Below are 25,157 nucleotides of genomic sequence, written 5' to 3'. Positions count from 1 at the left end.
TGAGGATGGTCTCAATCTCCTGACCTCGTGATCCGCTCGCCTTGGCCTCCCAAAGTGCTAGAATAACAGGCCTGAGCCACCGCGCCAGTGGATTTCAGATTTTTTAGGATTTTGTAATATTTTGCATTATATTGGTTGAGCAACCCAAATCGAAAATCCGAAATGCCCCAGTCAGCATTTCATTTGAGCATCACTTCAGCACCCAAAATTGTGTTTTGGAATATTTTGGATTTTCGATTTTCAGATTTGGGATGCTCAACCTGTGTAGCATTTTTGCCTGTTCATTACCTTCTTCAAGTTCTCCCTCCTCTTTTCCTCCTCTTCAAACAACTTCCCCTTCACTTAACTGCTTCTCTTCCCTACATCCATTTACAGAAGATTCACCTTCCTGAAGATGATTGCTTCTGGTGTTTCTCACACTGTTTCACCAGTTACTTCTCTGGCAGCCAAGTATAAGCATATTTCTCAAGAAGTCTGGGAATAGCCTTACAGTATCAACCATAAGTCCAAAATTTCTTTGTATTCTCCTGATTTATCTTAAAGGTTCATTTAAATTTTGCCTTCCAACTTCTTTGTGTTCATTGTATTATAAAATATTGTAATAAATGTCATACCTCTGTGTAAAATACTCGAGGAAGCTGTGCCACATTGTCAAATGACTTTAAATTCTCTCTGGCATATGGCTGCATCCCCTGGGGGTACATGTTACCCTAGTTTGAGAAACTTAGACTCTAAATGTAGGTGAATTTGTATTTTCTAAGAATGTATTATTAAGTAAAATAAGGAGTCAGATGTATACTAGATTTTCAGAGATTACCAGTGAAGAGATATGGGACATACCTTTTAGAGGGAAGCGTTGGAATCATTTGGAAAAATTTTTTCAGATTTTTCCCTTCTCCCTTTCCAGTTTGAGAATTACTGCCACAGTGAGTCCCTGTTCTGATGGGAAAGTGCTTTGTTCCCCAGTGACACTGGGATATAAAAAAGAATGAGAGGCTGGGCATGGTGTCTCATGCCTATAATCCCAACACTTAGGGAGGCCGAGGTGGGTGGATCACCTGAGGTCAGGAGTTTCAAACCATCCTGGCCAACATGGTGAAACCCCGTCTCTACTAAAGATACAAAAATTAGCTGGGCATGGTGGCGTGTGCCTGTAGTCCCAGCTACCCAGGAGGCTGAGGCAGGAGAGTTGCTTGAACCCGGGAGGCGAAGGTTGCAGTGAGCCGAGATCGCACCATTGCACTCCAGCCTGGGCAAGAAAGTGAGACTCCGTCTCAAAAATAAATAAATAAAAATAAAAATAATAAAAAATAAAAAAGGCATGAGGACTATTCAAATTTAACAGGCACACACACACATATATATATATACACAGACGTATTCACACACTACATATACTGTATATACTATATAGATGACTTACAAGGTAATTTTTATTCTCAAATCTATTTGACTCACTGAATTAAGAGTTTTCTGTTTTTATTATTTATCATAACCAAATGTGATGTAACACATTCAGTTACCAAAAAAAGTAAGTCCTTGACTTGTCCTGTTTCTACTATTCCAATCTAAGGAAGGTTAGGATTTAGCGCCACCCTGCTCCCGAATTAGAAAATTATTTTGCTAGATTAGAAATGTTTTTCTCTAAAATATCTGCAGAGCTCTGCCCAGTCTGACCATTTGTTCCCACTAGGGTGCCTTTAAGTGCCTCAGTGCTTTTAGCTTTCCTATTTCTTTTGTTCTGTGTCCTCCATCTTTCTGCCTCCTGCTGCTGGTGTCTAATATCACCATCGTAGTAACAAACTGTTTCTAATTTGAGGTGCAGTGCCATAGAATACATTTTCTAAGACATACAATACTGTGACAGATGTAAGAAAATAATTCCATGATAAAAGGACATCTGACATAAAAACCATTTAGGATCATTCCTGTTGCAGCACAGTACAGACAGAGAATTTAGCAGTGGCAGTCTAAGCGCTCACATAGCAAGGCTCCCCTGGATGGGGATTCCACCTTCCAGGAAGCATGCATCTCACTCTGTGAGAACCTATGAGAACCTTGATTTCAGAGTTAGGAGAGAGGGTCAAAGGTCTGGCACTTCAATTCCCTAGGTTCCAGTCCATCTTTATTTCCTCCTTTGTGTTTTCTACAGCCCTCTACCTGTGACATTTGGAGAAGTCTAAGCTATAACGTAGGTGACTTTCATGAACAAAAATAGGACCCAAATAAAATTTCTCAGATTTTATAACTATGTCTTTTCCAGTTCCCTTTATCTTTTTAGTTTCTTTTTCTGTATTTACAATTCTTCCTTTTGGAACTTAAATGAAAGATTAAATCATGTGAGTCAGTAAATATTATTACAAATTAACATGTATTATTGGAATGTTTTTAGGAATGTTATGAATAAGGTAATGTATGAGATCCTGGAGACACAATGATGAGTAAGCTCAGATTAATATCAGCATCTTGGAGCATATAGTCTGGGTTGAAAGAGAGAGAAATTAATTAAATACAGAAATAACTATCCATTTACAACTGATAACATTTGATCATCCTCCTTAGTGAAATGGTTTCTTCACTTGTAGTCTAGAATACCAGACTCGTGGTTTTCCTGCCTCACTGGCCACTCCTTTTTTGTTTCCTTTGCTGAGTCTTTCTCTTCTTTCACCTAAGTATTGGAGTACTCTAGGCTATAGCCCTTGATCTTTTGCTCTCTATTCTTCCTCAATAATACCAGCTGGTTCTATGGCTTTAAATAATATCTCTCTCTCTCTCTTTTTTTTTTGAGACCCGAGTCTCGCTCTGTCACCTTGGCTCACTGCAGTCTCTGCCAGGCTCAAGCAATTGTTGTGCCTCAGCCTCCCGAGTGGCCAGGACTACAGGCACCTGCCACCACGCCTTGCTTATTTTTGTATTTTTAGTAGAGATAGAGTTTCACCATGTTGGCCAGGCTGGTCTTGAACCCCTGACCTCAAGTGATCCGCCCACCTCAGCCTCCCAAAGTGCTGGGATTACAGGCGTGAGCCACCGTGTGTGGCCAGTATCTCTTGATATCTATATGCTGATGACACCCAAATTTATATCTGCATTTCCTATTCCTCCCTAAACTCACTGCTTTCCATGTCACTGCACTGACCCAGTGGCTCAGGACAGAAATCTATGTCCAGTTCTTATCACCTTTACTGTTACCATGCTGGTTCAGCTGACAGTAATCTCTTAACTGGTCATCTGTTCCAAGTACCCTCATTCCCATCCCTGTTTGTGGCATCTATTGACCACTTAATAGCTGAAGTAATCTTTTTTTTTTTTTTTTTGAGAAAGATTCTCATTCCATCACCCAGGTTGGAGTACAGTGACACGATCTTGTCTCACTGCAGCCTCCGCCTCCCAGGTTTAAGCAATTCTCATGCCTCAGCCTCCTGAATAGCTGGGATTACAGGCGTGTACCACCACACCCAGCTAATGTTTGTATTTTTAATAGAGACAGGGTTTCACCATGTTCGCCAGGCTGGTGAAGTAATATTTTTAAAGCCTAAATCAGCCCTGAGCAAAATCCTCCAAAGAAGTGCTGATTTCAGGTCTGGGGCAGGAAATGTACAAGATGAATCTCAGAGGATAGGATAGTAACAGAGTTCCAGAAATGATGACGAGAGAATAAAGCTATAATCATAAAATTGGAAATGTTGCCTACGACAGAAACAATAGAGGCCTTTTATGAGACCCTTCTTAAGATCACATCAAACTTTAGGAACTGAAAGACAAAAAATGAAATTATACAGGATATAAATCAAACTAACAATATAAATCAAGCAATTTTTTGATAATTTATATATGGAGACACACAAACATGCACACACATATTTTAAGAATTTTTTAAACCTGCAAAAAAAAAATGAAGGAAAGCACAATGAACTTCTATATTCCCCTTACCTAGACACATTACCTGTTAACACTGGCTACTTTTTTAGGTTGAAACATATAAAAAGTCCTTGTTTTGTTTTGTTTTGACAAATAAATGATAAAATAGATGGTTCAATTGAATGCGCAAACATACGCTTACACACAACACACATCCTTTAGCCAACCATCTGAGAGTAGGTTATAGATATGATGCTTCATTATGTATCCCTCGAAAACAGAAACATTCTACACAACGGAGAAAAATCAACATTAATTCACTATCATCATCTACATATAGTTCCTATTCAAATTTCGCAATTTGAGCCATCAGTTTTTAAAGAAAATCACATTACAAAATCATTTTATGAGTCTGGTGTGCTTTCTCTTATAGAATAAAGTGACTATGTTTACTGTTCACTTACTCTAGTTTTTTTCTTTGTGGTTTAGCTTCTTACATCCGTGTTTGACAATAGCATCAAGACTTTTGGAGTAATTGAGAGTGACCCTTTTGACTGGGAGAAGACTGGAAATGATGGCTCCCTAACAACCACCACTACTTCTACCACCCCTCAGTTGCACACTCGCTTGACCCCTGCTGCAATTGGGTATGTCCTAAACAGATCATTTGGTGGTGTCTTTCCTGGATGTATTATATTTGCAAAAATTTACTTCATCCAGATTCCATCAGATGACCAAATGCTAAGACATCAGGGAAAGCCTATGGATCTCCTCGAATTAACATTGCTCTTATGTACGCCTTTGGAATTACTTGCTTTAGATAGTACTAATAGATTATACTGTGAAATGGGAGCTTAGAGCTTAGAGCTTATGTGACTTGTTGATATCAAATTTATAATGGGTATTCTTCAAAATGAGGACCAGCATTAGTTGTGTTTCCAAATAACATGTGGAACCCTGAAAAGAATGTGCCACAGTTATATCTAACTATACTGTGCCAAAGTTTAGTGGGAACAAAGCGTGTAACATGTTCCTCTTAAAGTGATTTAACCTTCATAATGTATTAAGAAAAGGTTATGATCTATTTCCATGATCTTAGTTTTTTGTTAATGTTTTTTCCTCTACGTGTATTAAATAGAGTTCCTTTTGTCTTTTATTTTGTTTTTTTTTTTGTCTTTTTTTTTTTCTAATTTTTTACCTGCTTTGGTTGTTTCAAACTTTTTGGTCAAAAAAAAAAAGGTAAATACCCAAAATGCTGAGGCAGAAGGATCACTTGAGCCCGGGAGTTAGAGGCTGCAGTGGGCTATGATTGTGCCACTACACTCTAACCTATGCAACAGAGTGGGACCCGTCTCTGGGGAAAAGAAAGTGAATAGGGACAAATTATCATACAATTTAAGTTAATTGGGACATTATACCACTCATCCATTGCTTTGATTTTTTTTTTTTTTTTAAACATGGAGTTTCATTCTTGTTGCCCAGGCTGGAGTGCAGTGGCGCAATCTCAGCTCTGCCTCCTGGATTCAAGCGATTTTCCTGCCTCAGCCTCCCAAGTAGCTGGGATTACAGGCCTTTGCCACCACGCCCAGCTAATTTTATATTTTTAGTAGAGACGGGGTTTCACTATGCTGGTCAGTCTGGTCTCAAACTCCTGACCTCAAGTGATCTGCCTGTCTCGTTCTCCAAAAGTGCTGGGATTACAGGCGTGAGCCACTGCGCCGGCCTGATTTTTTTTTTTAAGAGATGGAGTCTGGCTGTGTTACCCAAGCTGGAGTGCAGTGGCTATTTATAGGCACAGTCATAGTGCACTATGGCCTCAAATTCCTGGGCTGAAGCAATCCTCCTACCTCAGCCTCTCTGGACTACAGACATGCACCCTTGTGCCCAGCTGTGATTTTTATATTGAAAGATGGGATCACTAGAACTTGTTGAATCATCGGAAGAGTTTTCATAGACTCACATAACTGGATAGTATCACTGACTATCATGTCTAAGCATTCCTAAATGTGAGACCCTGACTAGACCCAGAATCACCACGGATGTTTTTAAAAAACGCCTATTCCTGGGACCTACCCTAGACCTACTGAATCAGAATGCCTAGAAGTGGGGCACAGAAGTCCGTATGCATCAAGTATTTCTCATGCTTATCAGAGTTTGGGATCCACTGCCCTAGGTCCAGCCACCCTATCTTACAAGTGAGGAAATAATCCTAACACTGAAGTAAATCCAACTTTAGGTAAATATTAGTGGCAGAGCTGGAGCCAGTCCAGAAATTTTGTTCTAGTGTTTTTGTCCTTCCCCTTTGATTGTTGTTAGAAATAAGTCTCAAACTTGCAAAAATCCAGGTGATAGCACTTCAGGGACCTAAAGACAATGAAGGCAGTTTATGTTCCCATCTTCCAATATTTTCTCCAAAATAACACAGAATAACAAAGAAGGAAAACTAAAGCTACACAGAAAAACCATGTCCTCAGCATAACTTGTAGAAGATGCCTAAGCTTCAAAATAACTGTAAATAAAGAGAAAAAAATGAGACCACAAATCCTAGTGCAGTATCTTTCATGCTCTTGCCTCACCTACCCCTGCCAGAAGACTTTATAAAGACAGATCAAGAAAAACTGTGGGGAAGACGAAAATTAGCAATGGGATGTAAGGTTGATCTAAAACCAGTGCCATACTCCAGCTGTCTTTCAATCCCAAAAAATAAATAAATAAATAAAACCAGTGCTAGAAAGACTAAACGCATGCTAATAAGGAAAATACTAAAAAGTGTCCTGATAGATCAGATGATAAATTTCAGGGAAGTAAAAATATGCATAATTCAAAAGAAAAAAAAGGGAGAAGTGTCCTTCATTAGTGGAGTGGCGGAGGAAAAAAGATGTATCAATTTGGGTCCAGTCAGGAGACAGAAACTACACAGTAATTTGAATAGGGAAAAAAAATCAAAGAATTATTTATGGATACACAATAATTATACATATATATGGGATACATGCAATATTTTAATACATGCATGCAATGTGTTGTGATCAAATCAGGGTCATTAGGATATCCATTACCTCAAACATTTATCATTTCTTTGTGTTGGGAACATTTCAAACCTTCTACCTATTTTGAAATATACACTAGTATTTTTGTTTGTTTGTTTGCTACAGAGTCTCACTCCATCACTGTCCAGGCTGGAGTGCAGTGGCGTGATCTCGGCTCACTGCAACCTCCGCCTCTCAGGTTCAAGCGATTCTCCTGCCTCAGCCTTCCGAGTAGCTGGAATTACAGGCATGTGCCACCATGCTAATTTGTGTATTTTTAGTAGAGAGGGGGTTTCATCATGCTGGGCAGGCTGGCCTGGAACTCCTGACCTCAGGTGATCCACCTGCCTTGGCCTCCCAAAGTACTGAGATCACAGGCATGAGCCACCACGCCCAGCCTACACAAGATATTGTTAACTATAGTCAGTAATAGGGAATTGGAATAACATAGGATTGATTAATAAGAAGTAAAGATAAATGTAAAGAATACAGGTACAGGAATAGCAGATACAAGGTCCAGCCATGATGCCTAGGACCGAGTGAGATTAAACATCCAAGCAAGAACTGTCCCACCCCTGCCCAAGGGCTGAGGTTCAGACCTTATTGGGAGAGGAAGAAATGAAATCATAATTGATTGAACTCAGGAAAGAAATAGAAGGCAAAGACAAAATTATCTCATAATTGAAGAATATATTAAAAAGTGCACAAAGGAGAATAGACATAAGTGAAAATTTAATAGAAGTCATTGAATAAGGACAAAGAAAAAACCCTGAGAGAATGAAAATGAGATAATTCAAAAGAGTTAGGGAGAAGGTAATGCAAATTGAAGGCAGAGAAGAAATAACAGTCAGGTTGTTGGAGTCCCTGAAGAAGAAAAACAAAATAATATGTTAAAACTGAGAAACCAAATAGTAGAAGGTTAGATTTAAAAACAGAGAACTGGCTGGGTGTGATGGCTCATACTTGTAGTCCCAGCAGTTTGGGAGGCTGAGGCAGGCGAGTCACAAGGTCAGGAGTTCGAGACCAGCCTGTACAATATGGTGAAACCCCGTTTCTACTGAAAAATACAAAAATTGGCCAGGCACCATGGCTGACGCCTGTAATCCCAGCACTTTGGGAGGCCAAGGCGGGCGGATCATGAGGTCAGATCGAGACCATCCTGGCTAACACAGTGAAACCCCGTCTCTACTAAAAATACAAAAACAAAATTAGCCAGGCATGGTGGCAGGTGCCTATAGCCCTAGCTACTCTGGAGGCTGAGGCGGGAGAATGGCGTGAACCCGAGAGGTGGAGCTTGCAGTGAGCTGAGATCGAGCCACTGCACTCCAGCCTGGGTGACAGAGTGAGACTCCATCTCAAAACAAACAAACAAAAAAAACACACAAAAATTAGCTGGGCATGATGGCGCACAACTGTAGTCCCAGCTACTCAGGAGGCTGAGGCAGGAGAATTGCTTGAACCTGTGAGGCAGAGGTTGCAGTGAGCTGAGATCATGCCACTGCACTCTAGCCTGGGCAACAACGTGAGACTCCGTCACAAAACAAACAAACAAACAAAAACTCACAGAGAACTAAGAGCATGTAAAAAGGTTTATGTCCAAAGATAAGCATTAGAACAAAAAGGCAAACCTTCTGAAATACCCCCCCCACCAAATTATTTATAAATTAAAGTACGGGCCAGGCACAGTGCCTCATGCCTGTAATTCCAGCACTTTGGGAGGCCAAGGTGGACAGATTACTTTGAGCTCAGGAGTTTGAGACCATCCTGGGCAACATGGTGAAACCCTGTCTCTACAAAAAATACAAAAATTAGCTGGGTGTGGTGTTGTGCACCTATAGTCCCAGCTACTCCGAAGGCTGAGGCTGGAGAATGGCTTGAGTCCAGGAAATGGAGGTTGCAATGACCTGAGATAGCGCTACTATACTCCGCCCTGGGCAGCAGAGTGAGATCCTGACTCAAAAAAAAAAAAAAATAGACAAAGAATACATCTTGTAGAGGAAGAAATATAGCAAATATAGCAAGATACTGTGCACATAATAATAAAATACTGTGACAAAGCTTTCCTCCTATGTTCTCTTCTAGGAGTTTTATAGTCTCAGGTCTTAACATATAGGTCTTTTATACATTTTTAGTTGATTTTTGTGTATTGTGTAAAATAGGGGTCCAATTCCTTTGCATGTAGAAATCCAGTTTTTCCGGCACCATTTATTGAAGAGCACCATTTATTGGACCCCATTGTGTCCTTTTGGTGCCCTTGTTGAAAATTAGTTGACCAAATAAGGTATCTGCACTCTCGTGTTCACTTCAGAAGTATTTACGATAGCCGAGATACAGCAACAACCTAAATACCCACTGATGGACAAATTGATAAAGAAAATGTATGTGTGTGTGTGTGTGTGTGTGTGTGTGTATTGTATGTATTTGTGTATATATATACACACACAATGGAATATAGATGATGTATAAATACATACACACACACATAATGGACTATTATTCAGCTTTTTATTTTTCTATTTTTATTTTTTTGAGACTGATTCTTGCCCTGTTGCTCAGGTTGGAGTGCAATGACATGATCTCTGCTCACTGCAACCTCCGCCTCCTGGATTCAAGGGATTCTCCTGCCTCAGCCTCCCGAGTAGCTGGGATTACAGGCCTGCGTCACCACAGCTGGCTAATTTTTGTATTTTTATTAGATATGGGGTTTCACCATGTTTACCAGGCTGGTCTCGAACTCCTGACCTCAGGTGATCCACCCACCTCAACCTCCCAAAGTGCTGGGATTACAGGCATGAGCCGCTACGCCCGACCTTATTCAGCTTTTAAAAAGAAGGAGATCCTATCATTTGCCACAGGATAGGTGGAACTAAAAGACATGCTTAGTGAAATAAGCCAGACAGAAATAAAAATGTTGCATGATCTCATTTATATGTGAACAAAAAACATATATATATATATATATATATATATACACACACACACACGTATATATATTTTAAAGCACTCAAATACACAGAGACTGAGAATGATACAGTGGTTACCACAGGGGGTTCAAGGAGGGAGGAAGGAAAGGAAATGGGGAGATGTAGGTCAAAGGATATAAAATAGCAGATATGTGGGATGAACAAGTGTGGAGATCTAATGGACAGCATAAGGAATAACCTTTATAAAGTTGTATTTTCAGAAGTCTTGGACATATCTTAAATAAAAATAAAATTGTATTAGAGATTTTTGTTAAATAAGTAGATTTTAGCTGCTCTTTGTCACAAAAAAAGTAACTGTGAGTTGATAGGTTAATCTGCTTCCCTGTAATGACCATTTTACTGTCTATGTATATCCTATTACATCATGTTACAAAGCTTAAATACAATTTAAGGAAGTAAAATACTACAGCAGACTTAAGACCAAACAGATCAGTCACAGAAATAAATATACATGGGGTTAACTCACCTATTAAAAGGAAAAGATTTTCAGTTTGGGTTATATAGCTATGTTCATATGCTGTGTATAAGAGACACACACCTAAAAAAAGTAAGAAAGAGATGGACAAAGATATATCAGAAAGATAGAAAAGAGAAGTGATCCTAATAACAGACGATGTAGAATTCAAGCCAAAACAAAAAACTTAGAAAAGATGGAAGGGCACTTTTTAATGCCAAATGCCACAATTCACAAGTGGGATACAAAATTTATTAATATTTAGTCACCAGAATCATGACACTCACCTTTGGGAAACAACAACTGCACGATGTTCAAGGAGACATAAAAACACACTCATAGTTGGAGATGTTAATGTACCACCCTCAGTTTAAGACAGATCAAGTGAACAGAGAATAGGAAGATAGAAGACTTAAACAGCATGATCGTAGTAAGGTAGATCATATTTATGTTTTCTGAACTCTATACCTTGATGATAGAGACTATACCTCCTGCCCAGGGGCCCCTGGAACATTCACAAAAATTGATCAGGTATTAGGTCACAAAGAAACATGTAAGTAGTTCCATAAAGTAGAAGTATTACGTTATCTGATCACACTGCAAGGAAACTAGAAATTACCAACAAAATTAAAATATCAAAGGCCCTTTTACTGGAAATTTAAGAACCTATTAAACTACAGTCATGTGCCGTGTAATGACATCGCGATCAGTGATACACCGCATGTATGACAGTGGTCCTATAAGATTACAATACTGTAGTTTTACTCTACCTTTTCTATGTTTAGATACTGTTATAATACCCAAATACTTAACCATTGTGTTACACTTGCCTCCAGTATTCAGAACAGTGACATGCTGTACAGGTTTGTAACCTAGGAGCAATAGGTTATACCATATAGCCTAGGCACATAATAGGCTATACAATATAGTTTTTTTAAGTACGCTGTGATCATTTGGATAATGATGAAATTGCTTAACGATGGCATTTGTTAGAATGTATCCCCATTGTTAAGCGATACATGACTGTACTCTTGGGTGAAAAGGAAAATAAAAACTAAAAGTTATAGAAAAAAATGATAATGTAAACACTACTTATCAGAATCTATGAGATAACTTTAGAGCAAAGATCAGAGGAAAACCTATGGCATTAAACAAGGAGGTACATAATGTCAATATGTCTCATTACTGATGATACTCATGTTGACAATTTGGTTACAGTGGCCAGTTCTTTCTACTATAAAGTTACTGTTTTTCTCTTTGTAAGAAATAATCTTGTGGGAAGATATTTGCAGCTATGTCAGCACTGTGTTTCTTGTCATACTTTTCCTATTAATTGTCACATCCATCAGTGAATCTTGCCCACAGGCCTAACCATTACTGTCTGCCCTCTAAGAAAAAGTTTGCCAACCTCTGATTTTTTTCTGTTTGCAAATGATATGGTAGAATACCTGGAGAATCAGTGTTAAAGAGAAAAATTTATAGTGTATGTCCCAGAACCCTGAATTTCTTCGTAGAGGGAGAATGAAAGTTTAGAAGGTAAGAGGACGCTTTAAATCATGAGCCAGCAAGCTTTATCTATAAAGGGTCAGATAAATATCTGTGAGCTATGCTGTCTCGGTCACTACTGTCATTGCTGTTATAGTGCAAAAGCTGCCATGGCCAACGTGTAAACAGACGAGACTGACTGTGTTCCAATAAGTCTATTAAAAAAAAAAAATAGGTAGGTAAGCAGGCCAGATTTGGCCCACAGGCACTAATTTGCCTTAGATTATGGGGAATGAAATATGAAAAGGATGTTCGTTCTTACTATTTTTTCTCATATCTCTTCAGTTCTTCCACACATTTTCTTACTTATTCCTTTAATCTGCTTCAGTTATATAATACCTTGCCTGGAAACACAGACCATGTGCTAATAACACTCTTATGTATACTTTCTCACTCATTCATATTCCTGAACATGATATAATTTTCCTGGGAAGGAATTATTTCTTTCCATATTGCATACTCCAGATTTGGATCAGAGTTTAGGAAAAGAAACAATAACCAGGGAAGAAGGAATGCAGAATAAATGCAGAGGGAGGGTCTGGGTGGGAGAGGAACCTGAGTCCTATAAAAGAGAGCCTGTGTGGAGAAGATGGACGAGGTCCTTGGAGTGTGTGGTATCATATTGAAGCATAAGAGATAAGAGAAAAAGTAGGATTGAATGAAAGTAGAAGTGTATTCAGAGATGGAGGTGTGGTTTGTTTCCTGAGGTGTGAAAGAAGGAAATGCCAAGGAATTGAGGTAGTTGGAAAAAAAGCAGAATAATGGCTAGACATAAGGGAAAAAGGGACTTGAAAGAATACTGAGTGATTAAAATGGAAAAAAGGTGACGATAATAGACTAAGCTTCTTGAGTTCAAATATTCATCTATTTCCCTTTCTCTTTCCTCAGGAATAGAGGGAATTCTTTCAATAAACATTTGGATTACCATGTAGTACATGTATGTTAGTGTCCATTATGACTCTTGTATCAATAAATAAATTATATTGAACTAATATCTGAAAAATCTGCTAGTAGCCAGTTTATTTCTGATCTTTAATTATCTCTATAATAAATCTGTTTATTTGAACTATTTTAGGCCAAACTACCTTTTAAATATGCTTCCACTGTCAGAACTACAGATACTACTTTACTAGGTTGTAAGTTTTTTTTTTTCTTTCTTTCTTTTTCTGGGAGCCATTATCAGTGCTTTTCTAGATTATATCCTTGTAAACTGTTGATAAAGAGGTTCATTCTAGCATTGACCCATTTAGGCAAAGGTAGTGGTGAAGGTCATCGGTTACCAAGTCAGGTGGAACAAGTCCCTGAAAAATCACTGGTCTTCTCAGAGCATATGAAGTACTCGTGACACCAGTGCCAGGATCTAACTGTGACCCTTAAAGTGGCTCACTGAGAGGATGTTGCCACTCACAGTAATTACAGGAGTCAGTATAATGTACTGAAGACTAATTTTTCTACTTTGAGACATTCCAGGTCACTTCTAAGAGGAGGTTTCATTGTGTGCTAAGTATTGTGTTCAGTCAGCAATATTTAAAAAAAAAAAAAACCCTAGAATATAGAGTTACAGAACTGGCAGGAGCCTTTTCACTTTGTGAAGGATAACTGTGAACTAGAAAAGCCTCTCATGGGAGGGTCTAAGGGAGCGATGACCAACCATGTAAATAAGACCTGGAATTACTTTGAAAGAAATATATAGACAAATACCAATTAATATTTGCTATTTTTTCCCCCAGGTCAGTTCATGCTGAACTATATCAACTGTATAATTACAGAAAGTCTAGTTTCCCCTCTAGGGCAAGAATTTCCTTCCTTTTTGTGTTGCTAGGGCCTTGCATGTAGTAGGTGCTTAGTAAAAAGTCTGCAAGTGGCCGGGCACAGTGGCTCACACCTGTAATCCCAGCACTTTGGGAGGCCGAGGTGGGTGGATCACTTGGGGCCAGGAGTTCGAGACCAGCCTGGCCAACATGGCAAAACCCCATCTCTACTAAAAATATAAAAAATTAGCTGGGCATGGTGGTGCATGCCTGTAATCCTAGCTATTTGGGAGGCTGAGGCAGGAGAATCGCCTGAACCCCGGGGGCGGAGGTTGCAGTGAGCAGAGATTATGCCACTGCACCCCAGCCTGAGACACAGAGCTTGACTCTATCTCAAAAAAAAAAAAAAAAAAAAAATCTGCAAGTGAAAAAGTAATACACATTTCACACTGTAAAAAAATAACATAGCTGATTGATCTGACACCTGTTTATTTCATTATGGCACTGCGAAAGTTGATTATACAAATTAGGTCATTCTTGTCATAGTCAACTAAATCAATCAAGAGGCCAGGGAGAAAGTACTTGGGGCACATAGCACCTGCTCCAAGAATTTAATTTCTCACAAGCCCAGCTGCTGAAATGGCCTGCTGTGACTCCAAGACTAAATTTACATACCTCTGTCACTCACCAGTCAGAGCCTGCCAGCTCCCAAAAGCTTCTCTGGTGCCAATGAACTTTCTTTCAAAACAGTATATGACATCTCTCTAATAAAACCCCCAACCTCTCCTTTGGTCTTTAGATATACCAGAGACCCACTCAGTCTATGTGTGTGCCCCAAATTGTAATTCTTGCTTCCCAAATGAAATGTTAATTTGGAGATTCATCTCTGTATTTTATTTGGAGTTCAACAGCACTTAACATTTTCCTGTTTAGAATTTTTAAAAATTCTCTAACACGCCGGGCGCCGTAGCTCACACCTGTAATCCCAGCACTTTGGGAGGCCGAGGCAGGCAGATCACCTGAGGTCAGGAGTTTGAGACCAGCCTGCCCAACATGGCGAAACCCTGTCTCTACTAAAAATACAAAAAATAGCCCGGTGTGGTGGTGGGCGCCTGTAATCCCAGCTACTCAGGAGGCTGAGGCAGGAGAATCGCTTGAATCAGAGAGGTGGAGGTTGCAGTGAGCCGAGATCGCGCCACTGCACTCCAGCCTGGGCGACAAGAGTGAAACTCTGTCTCAAAAAAAGAAAAAAAAAGTTATTATAATTGACAGAGACTTCTATGAAAATAGATGAAATGCTTTTTACTTTTAAAGTGATTGTCAAATTAGGGTGTTATTGTTTTAGAATTTGTATTTTAAAATCAGCTTGAAAATTCTAATTGATCAAAATTTTAAAGTTTTATTTTGTAGGATTGGCATGACCTAAGTTTTTTTTTTTTTCTTTTTCTTTTGTTTTTGTTTTGTTTTGTTTTCTGAGCTGGAGTCTCGCTGTGTCACCCAGGCTGGAGTGCAGTGGCGCAATCTTGGCTCACTGTAACCTCCGCCTCCTAGATTCAAGCAATTCTCCTGCCTCAGCCTCATAAGTAGCTGGGATTACAGGTGCCCACCACCACGCCCAGCTAATTTTTGTATTTTTAGTAGAGACAGGGTTTCACCATGTTGGCCAGGCTGGTCTTGAACTCCTGACCTCAAGTGATCTGACTGCCTCAGCCTCCCAAAGTGCTGGGATTACAGGTGTCCACCACCACGCCCAGCTAATTTTTGTATTTTCAGTAGAGACAGGGTTTCACCATGTTGGCCAGGCTGGTCTTGAACTCCTGACCTCAAGTGATCTGACTGCCTCAGCCTCCCAAAGTGCTGGGATTACAGGCATAAGCCACCATGCCCGGCCAACCTAAGTTTTCAAGGTGCTTTTTTTTTTTTAAACTCTCTTAATTATGTGTGGAGTTCATTTAAATGAAGAAATAAAATGATGTAAGATAGTCTCATAGTAATTTTTGTTTCTTGCCTTTTTTTTCTCCCTTCATATGTAGAATTGCCAATGCTACTCCCATCCCTGGAGACTTGCTTCGAGAAAATACAGATGAGGTATTTCCAGATGAACAGCTTAGCGATGGAGAAAATGGCATCCCTGTTGGTGTGTCACCAGATAAATTGCCTGGATCTCTGGGACACCCCCGTCCCCAGGAGAAGGATGTTTGGGAAGAGATGGATGCCAACAAAAACAAGATAAAGCTTGGAATTTGTAAGGTATGAGTACCTTATAAACAACAGAAATTTATTTCTTACAGTTCAGAAGGCTGGGAAATCCAAGAAGGAAGGCTAGGCAGATTTGGTATCTGGCGAGGGCTGTTTGTGGCTCCTCCTTGCTGAGCCCTCATGTGGTAGATGGGGAAAGGGATCTCTTTTGGGCCTCTTTTGTAAGGACACCACTCTCATTCATGAGGGCTCTGCCTTCTTGACCTAATTACCTCCCAAGGGGCCCACCTCCTAATACCCTCACATTGGGAGTTAGAATTTCAACATGTGAATTTTGGGGGGACACAAACATTCAGACTATAGCAGGTGTATATGTTCAGTCATGGGAGTCATTTGCAAAATGATCTCTGGATCGATGTGATATGCCACAATGTGATTTGGCTGTTGACAAAGCACAATCTGGACAAATAGTAATCAGGAATGAGTAGTGGAAAGTAGACAGGGAGTCAGTGTCAGATTTTCCTACTATCAGCTGTGGCTGTCTTTATGGCACCAGGAACAAACTGTTCTTATAGCAAAAAAAAAATCTCTAGTGACATTCTCAGTTGTCAGCCCATATGGATATCTGTGTATGCGAGAGAATGAAGTGGCGCTTGACATGGAAGATCTTAGTTACTTTAGTTTCTGTCTTTTACTCACTATCACTATTTAATCTCAGTGAAATTTGAATGGTAGATAGTTTTGACCCTAAGTCCATTATTTGTCATCATGGTGATGTGCAGTTTATTGAATTTATAATGTATAGTGCTGTACATTACAAGCTCTCATTTTGAACATCTGGATAAAGCATTAAACTAAATATTGAAGACAATTTACTAAGCTATGTGCTGTGCAGTTTAAGATACATCTTTTACCTTTAAGGAGCTTACGGTCTCTTTGGGTAGATATGTAGCCGCACAAGCAAATATAATACAAGACAGAACATTGTGCAAAACATTTAAAAAAATTAAAATGCATGCAGATGGGGTGGGAGTTGGGAACATGTCTTATGGAAGAAGTGGTTGAAGTAGAAGTATAAGTAAAAATATGTACATGAGGGCCAGGCATGGTGGCTCACACCTGTAATCCTAGCACTTTGGGAGGCCAAGGTGGGCGGATCACCTGAAGTCAGGAGTTCAAGACCAGCCTGGCCAACATGGTGAAACCCTGTCTCTACTAAAAATACAAAAATTAGCAGGGTTTGGTGGTGGGTGCCTGTAATCCCAGCTACTTGGGAAGCTGAGGCAGGAGAATCGCTTGAACCTAAGAGGTGGAGGTTGCAGTGAGCCAAGATCATGCCACTGCACTCCAGCCTGGATGACAGAGCGAAACTCCGCCTCAAAAAATATATATACATATATACATGAAAAAGTGCATGGATAGAGCTTGTAACTTTAGGAATTTATTGGTCATCTAGGAGAAAAATTCAAAACAGCTATATTTATCTTTTAAAATCTACTTATACTATATATAAAAGATTTTATATATATCATGTCAAAGCATAGTAATATAAGCATGTGAATCCACCATCTGCCCTAAGAACTAGAATATTTTAACATATTCCTTCTATATTTATGCTTCTACCCTATCCCCACTGAAGTAACCACTGTCTTAGGTTAGATTCCATAAAAGCAGAGCTACAAAACAAACCTTAATAAGTTTAAATAATTGAAATCACACATACTATGTTCTCTAAAAATAATGGAGTTAATCTAGTAATCAGTGACATAAAGACAACAGGAAAATCTCTAAACACTTGGAAATTATACAGCATATTTCTGTATAATCCATGGGTCAGAGAGGAGGCCTTAAAGGAAAATTTTTTAAATTTACATAGAATTGAATGAAATCGAAACCACAACATATCAAAATGTTGGGGAGGCAGCTAAAGCAGTACTGAGAGAGAAATGTATAGCACTAAATACTTACATTAGGAAAGATAAGATTTTACATCAATAGTCTAAATCCTACCTCAAGAAAGTAGAAAAAGAAGGAGCAGAATAAGCTAAGACAAGCAGAAAGAAGGTAATAAATATCTCTGTTACTGTATTGCAGAAGTTTTGGTGTGTTGTATTTTCATTCTCATTCTGTTCTAAATATTTTTCCGTAATGATTTTTTTCATCCATGAGTTAAGTGCATACAAGTTTAGAGTTTTTACATCTGCCAGGTGATTAAAAGTTTTGTTTTTCTTTATATAATGACTATTTCTATTCTGTTCCTACTATTTTTTTTTTCTAGCATTAAAGCCTATTTTGTCAGATGTTAATACAGTTATGCCAACTTTCTTTTGGGTAGTACATGCCTGGTGTATCTTTTTTCTGCCTTTATCTTTCTATTTTTTCTCATTCTGTTGTGACTGTTGTTAAGTGGAATATAAGTGGACAATCTTACGTCTTTATGTTTTAATTAGTCAGCTTAATTGATTTACATTTAGAATTATTATTGTATTTATGTATTTATTTTCTGAGACAGAGTCTCGCTCTGTCACCCAGTCTGGAGTGCAGTGACACGATCTCGGCTCACTGCAACCTCTGCCTCCCGGGTTCAAGTGATTCTCCTACCTCAGCCTCCCAAGTAGCTGAAATTACAGGCACCCGCCACCACGCCTGGCTAATTTTTGTACTTTTAGTAGAGAGGGTTTTGCCATATTGGCCAGGATGGTCTCGAACTCCTGACCTGAGGTGATTTGTCCGCCTCAGCCTCCCAAAGTGGTAGGATTACAGGCACAAGCCACGACGCCCAGCCAAATTATTTTTATATGAACTTGTTTCTCTTTTAAATTTCTATTCAGTTTTTTAATGCCTTTTTCCTGCCTTTCTTTTCATTACAGATTTTGTTGGTATTTTTCATCTTCTGTTTTCTCTTTGTACTTATTGGGGATTTAAACATTCTAATTCTGTTCTCTTGGTAGTTGTCCTGGAAATTTCCCAATTATTTTTAACTTAAAAGTCTAAAATTAAGCAATATCCTAACTACCTTTCTGATACTGCAAGGACTGTAGAACATTTTAACTTCATTCACTCTTCTCCCAACATTTTAGTACTCTTCTAATTTTAATTCTTTCTTTTTAAAAAAAAAAAAGAAAAAGAATGACTTGCCCTGGCACAGTGGCTCACACCCGTAATCCCAGCACTTTGGGAGGCCAAGGTGGGAGGAACACTAGAGCCCAGGAGTTCGAGACCAGTCTGGGTGGGCAACATGGCAAAACCATGTCTCTACCAAAAAAAAAAAAAAGTTAGCCGGGCATGTTGGCACGTGCCTGTAGTCCCAGGTACTTGGGAGGCTGAGGGTGGAGGATCGCTTGAACCTGGGAGGAGAAGCTGCAGTGAGCCACGTTTGTGCCACTGCACTCCAGCCTAGGTGACAGAGTGAGACTCTGTCTCAAACAGACAGCAACAAAGAAGAATGACTTGAATTAGATTATTATTTATTTTATTTATTTTTTGAGACAGAGTCTCGCTCTGTCACCTAGGCTGGAGTGGTGACAGAGTGAGACTCTGTCTCAAACAGACAACAACAAAGAAGAATGACTTGAATTAGATTATTATTTATTTTATTTATTTTTTGAGACAGAGTCTCGCTCTGTCACCTAGGCTGGAGTGCAGCGGTGCGATCTCAGCTCACTACAACCTCCGCCTCCCGGGTTGTGATTCTCATGCCTCGTCCTCCCAAGTAGCTGGGAGTACAGGCACGTGCCACCACACCCGACTAATTTTTTGTATTTTTGGTAGAGATGGGGCTTCACCGTATTGGCCAGGCTAAGTCTTGAACTCCTGGCCTCAAGTAATTCACCTGCCTCGACCTCACAAAGTGCTGGGATTACAGGCGTGAGCCACCGCGCCCAGCCTTGAATTGGATTATTAATGTTGTTCTTTTATACAAGTAATGTTTATATGGACTTTCAAAGACGTTTACCATTTCCTTTCATTTCTGAAAGTCCTTGGCTCATCTTTCTTCCGGAAATATTTCCTTCAGAATTTCCTTTACCTCATGTCTTTTGGTAGAGGACTCTTTCTATAAATGTATTTTCTTATCTATAAATGTACTTATTTTAGCTTCATTCTTTCAAGATAGTTTATGCCGAATATAAAGTCGGGGGTTTTTTTGGTTTGTTTTCTTTCTTTTTTTTTTTTTTGTGACAGGGTTTTGCTTTGTTGCCCAGGCTGGAGTGCAGTGGCGCAATCTCGGCTCACTTCAGCCTCCACCTCTTGGGTTAAAGCGATTCTCCTGCCTCAGCCTCCCAAGTAGCCGGGACCACAGGCATGCACCACCACACCTGGCTAATTTTTTGTGTGTATTTTTATTAGAGACAGGGTTTTACCGTGTTAGATAGGCTGGTCTTGAACTCCTGGCCTCAAGTGATTCACCCACCTCCCTCCCAAAGTGCTGGGATTATAGGCGTGAGCCGCCACACCCAGCCCAAATATAAAGTTTTCTGTTGATAGTTATTTTTCCTCTGGCTTCAGTCACTGGTGTTCAGAAACTTACTGTCATTCTAATTATTTTTTTCTTTTTAAGTGATTGTTTCCCCCACATTCATCTTTCCTTCCCAGCTACTTTTTAGTTCTTGTTCTTGTCTGTGGTGTTCTGCGTTTTCACTATGATGTTTCTAAGCATATATTTATCTTGCTTGGGATATCTTGTGTCCCTTGAATATTTTTATTCATATTTTTGTATAAAAATATGTTCTGGGAAATAACAGCCATTCTGTATCTGAATGTTACTACCTCTTCATTCTTTCTATTATCTCTTTCTAGGACTCCAGTTAGACATATGTTATGGCTTTTTATTGTCTCCATCATATCTCTTAATATCTTTTTTCATAATTTTCTTCTTATCTTGCTGGGTTTGTTTTGTTTTGTTTTTGTTTTTGTTTTTGTTTTTTTGTGATGGAATCTTGGTCTGTTGCCCAGGCTGGAGTGCAATGGCACGATCTCGGCTCACTGCAACCTCCGTCTCCTGGGTTCAAGTGATTCTCCTGCCTCAGCCTCCCGAGTAGCTGGGATTACAGGCGTGTGCCACCATGCCCAGCTAATTTTGTTTTGTATTTTTAGTAGAGACGGGGTTTTACTATGTTGGCCAGGCTAGTCTCCAACTCCTGACCTTGTGACCCACCCTCCTTGGCTTCCGAAAGTGCTGGGGTTACAGATGTGAGCCACCACGCCCGGCCTATCTTGCTGTTTTTTATTCTAGGTAATTTCTTTGGCTGTGTCTTCCACTTCACTAATTAATAATTTCAACCTTTTTTGTTTTTGTTTTTTTTTGCTTACTTGCTGTTTAACTTGTTAATTGAATATTAAATATTATGTTAATCAATCATTTAATTCCAAATAACCCTTTGTTGATCTTTGTTATAATAACCTTTATTTATTTAAACATTTATGCATAGCTGGTCTATATTTTGTATTGGAACCAGTTCAATATCTGAAATATTTGGGAGTTTTAAATGTTTTTCTTAATTTTGACTATTATTTCTGTTGTGTCAATCATGGTAGCATGCCTTCTCATGTATTGATTCTCTCTCTTTTTTTTTTTTGGCTAATTAATTAATAATTGATGGGAGTTCTGGAGACCTAAATTGGGGTTTGGGGAAACTTTCCTTCAAGGAAGACTGGCTTGTGTTTCTGCTGCTACCCTGAGTATATCACCAATTTGAGCCAATTAGGCATCCTCTTGAGGGTCTCTAATCAGAGTAGATGTCCCAGACTTCCCTCTGTCACCACACTCCTTATATAAGGCTTCGCTTCCCTGATAATGTGCTGCTGTAGGCACCTGTGCTTAAATAGTCCCACCCCCTGGGCTGCCTCACAGTCATCCTCCTTCTCCTCTGCCTCAGCTCCTTAGCAGTCTGGCCCCCAGGCTTTTTGTTGTTTTTTGTTTTTTAGAGGGAGAATGAGAAAAGAGGTATAGCGACTCAGGCTTGGCAGCCTCTCCTAAATTGTGAGACCACTTATGTCTCAAAGGGAACATCCTTTCCAGGTTTCAGTTTCAGGTTAGTGGAATGGGATACTACAAGCCTCATGTCAGACAAAATTCAAAAATCCAAGTCTGTTAAACATTTTTAGATTATTTATGTTTGTGCCAAAAGTATTTTAAAAAACTAAAATAATACTGAAACTGAGTATAAATTAAGAAAACACATTTAATAAAGAGTTAATAGATAAGAATGTAATGAAGTAAACTAGCCAAAATATCCTAATCATCTGAAAACACATCTAATCATTTATTTATATTATTTTGAAAGGCTTCAATGATTCCTCTCATGTGTGTTGCCTAGAATGTTTTTCATGATTTTATTTTATATTTTGGATAGGCTGCTACTGAAGAGGAGAACAGCCATGGCCAGGCAAATGGTCTTCTCAATGCTCCAAGCCTTGGGTCACCAATTCGTGTCCGCTCAGAGATTACTCAGCCAGACAGAGATATTCCATTGGTGCGAAAGTTACGTTCCATTCACAGCTTTGAGCTGGAAAAACGTCTGACCCTGGAGCCAAAGCCAGACACTGACAAGTTCCTTGAGACCTGGTATAAAATAGTGTATTTTTCTTTTTAAAGCTTCTAAGGTACCATTATTATTGTTGTCGTTGTTGTTATTATTATTGTATATTTCTGTTACATAAAGTCTTTCAAATAAGAAATCCTTGCATTTTTGTAACACTGAGTCTATTCAGCTCCAATTTTCATCCATGTTTTTAATTATTATTATCCTGATTCTTAATTATTATAAATTCTATAGCATATCCTTTGGCTTTGGAAGCTGAGCAGCAAGAGCTGATAACTTCCTAACACTAGGTACAAGTTAAATGAACATTTTTACAGTAACTTTGTTTAGAAAGTAATCTCTTCCGCACAACAGTGTAGCGTTGGAGAGGGCATGATAAAGATGGCATTAGGCAGAGATGAGAGGAATACATAAAGGACGGGAAAAAGTAATTTATACACAAGGGACAGTGAGTTCAATTCACTTTAGTGAAGACCTTCTAGGAGTAAGATACTGTAGGAAAACAGATACCAATAAGTATATCATGCTTGCCCTCGAGAGTTCGCAATCTACCTAGAGAGAAAGGAAGGTGAAACTTGAGAGATCTATATACATAGGTAAAGATTGTAGTGCATGGTTTTGAGGCACATTATCCCTACAACAAATTTTGATAACAGAACACAGAAATGAAAAAAGTGTGGGATATATTTATGAATTATAGAAACTTCAGTAGTATTCGCAGCATTAAGACCTAATTTCCTTTAATAGTAGTCATGCCCTTCAATGGTGCATCTCTAGTGGCTACTATTGGTAATGAAATATTAGGTTAGAGGGACTGTGAATTTGACTAAGATGGTAATTACTGTTACCCAAGACAATTCAGCCACTTCTGGCCTACTCCAATCTGGCGTCCATTTTAAACAATCCTTCACATATGTGTGTTCTTCCTCACATGGTAATCATTCATAGTTATGTAAGCACATGTCTACACGCTCACACGATCGAAAGGATGGATGGGGCATTGGTTTATACATTTTGAGTTGTGGCTCATACTGAGAATAAATATCAACATACAAATAGGGATAAAAGCTCAGTTCAATAAAAAGTTGGTTTGACAAAAGAAGGGAACTAAAAAGGGCCTTGCTGAGGAAAGAACTGAGCTCCGTCTTCCAAAGCAGGATGTGGCAGGTAGAGAAGAGCATTATCAATGCTGTGAAACTTTCCTTGTGCTTTATCCATCTTTTTTTCTCTCATCTTTGTGTCCATATTAGTTCTTTATGGAGCTTATATATTATATAATAAATGTTTCCTTAGGACAGTTGAGTAACTTCTTTCCATTTCCTTAAGCCTGGAGAAAATGCAGAAAGATACCAGTGCAGGAAAAGAATCTATTCTCCCTGCTCTGCTGCATAAGCCTTGCGTTCCTGCTGTGTCCCGTACTGACCACATCTGGCACTATGATGAAGAATATCTTCCAGATGCCTCCAAGCCTGCTTCTGCCAACACCCCTGAGCAGGCAGATGGTGGTGGCAGCAATGGATTTATAGCTGTTAACCTGAGCTCTTGCAAGCAAGAAATTGATTCCAAAGAATGGGTGATTGTGGACAAGGAGCAGGACCTTCAGGATTTTAGGACAAATGAGGCTGTAGGACATAAAACAACTGGAAGTCCTTCTGATGAGGAGCCTGAAGTACTTCAAGTCCTGGAGGCATCACCTCAAGATGAAAAGCTCCAGTTAGGTCCTTGGGCAGAAAATGATCATTTAAAGAAGGAAACCTCAGGTGTGGTCTTAGCACTTTCTGCAGAGGGTCCTCCTACTGCTGCTTCAGAACAATATACAGATAGGCTGGAACTCCAGCCTGGAGCTGCTAGTCAGTTTATTGCAGCGACGCCCACAAGTCTAATGGAGGCGCAGGCAGAAGGACCCCTTACAGCGGTAAGAAATTTGTTTTTATTATTATTCTCTGTTATCCACTCAAGGTGCTATTAAGAAAGGACTAACAGTTGATCAACTAAGATTCTTCAGTAGAGGCCTAAATTTTGCAGATGGCCCAGGGAGTGATTTTGTACTAAGTTCTATAGTCAACCCTCCAATATGAAATTTTTCAAAAAGTGAGGTCTTCTTTTATTATATCAAACTCAATACATGAAATGTCATTATAACCTAATTTTAGAATAACATTTTTAATTAGACTACAAGCGCTAGCTATCTATGTGTGTTTATATATGCTACAATTTTTTGAAGTTCCTAGCAATTTTTACTATACATTTACTGAGGAAGGCATCTATTTAACCCTTCATGGTTTGTTCTTTACACTGTACACTGCTGGGAGGCCTGAGCCTTTAATTCCCTTTCTCTTTCATAAAGTCCACCCAGGAATTTCTCATACTTCATATTCCTGTTAAACGGTCATTTTCTAACATTGATGGCCACTGTTCAAAATGCAGAGTCCCAGGCCTCACTTCCAGAACTTTTGTTTTAGCAGGTCTGGGGAAGAGCGTGCTCAGGAATCCTCATTTTAACAAGCAGGTAGAGGCGGCATTTATGATACAGGTCTTCTGCAAAGGAAACTTTTGAGGAACCACTATTGTTTATTTTCAGTTTTGGGCATTCAGCTGGAGAAGCCTGTTATCCTGTTACCAGTAAGCAGTGGTGCCCCTGGTGACTGTGTGAGGAGGAGCCCCAGAAAAGCCAGAGATGGCCAAGCAAAGACATGAAAAGCCCCCAGGCTAAATAAGTAACTGTGGACACAAATCTTAGGCACCTACAGGTACATCTGTCCTTATGTGATGAGAGCTACCAGGTTTCCTTAAAT

General features: G+C 39.3%; 1 protein-coding gene across 5 annotated transcripts in view; it reads left to right on the top strand.

The window, feature by feature from the left end:
- TTBK2 (tau tubulin kinase 2) overlaps positions 1-25,157 on the top strand; it is a 172,989-nt gene that overhangs the window by 121,618 nt on the left and 26,214 nt on the right. For all 5 annotated transcript variants that reach the window (XM_063698503.1, XM_063698502.1, XM_063698501.1 and 2 more), the window contains 4 exons: positions 4,348-4,505; positions 15,655-15,871; positions 22,174-22,385; positions 23,689-24,277. In XM_063698503.1, the coding sequence (XP_063554573.1) occupies positions 4,348-4,505; positions 15,655-15,871; positions 22,174-22,385; positions 23,689-24,277 (1,176 nt within the window). The remainder of the gene's footprint in view (positions 1-4,347; positions 4,506-15,654; positions 15,872-22,173; positions 22,386-23,688; positions 24,278-25,157) is intronic.

Source organism: Gorilla gorilla, chromosome 16, assembly GCF_029281585.2.
Source record: "Gorilla gorilla gorilla isolate KB3781 chromosome 16, NHGRI_mGorGor1-v2.1_pri, whole genome shotgun sequence".
Lineage (NCBI taxonomy): Eukaryota > Metazoa > Chordata > Mammalia > Primates > Hominidae > Gorilla > Gorilla gorilla.
Note: the sequence above shows the minus strand (reverse complement) of the source record. Positions and strands in the feature narration are given on the sequence as shown.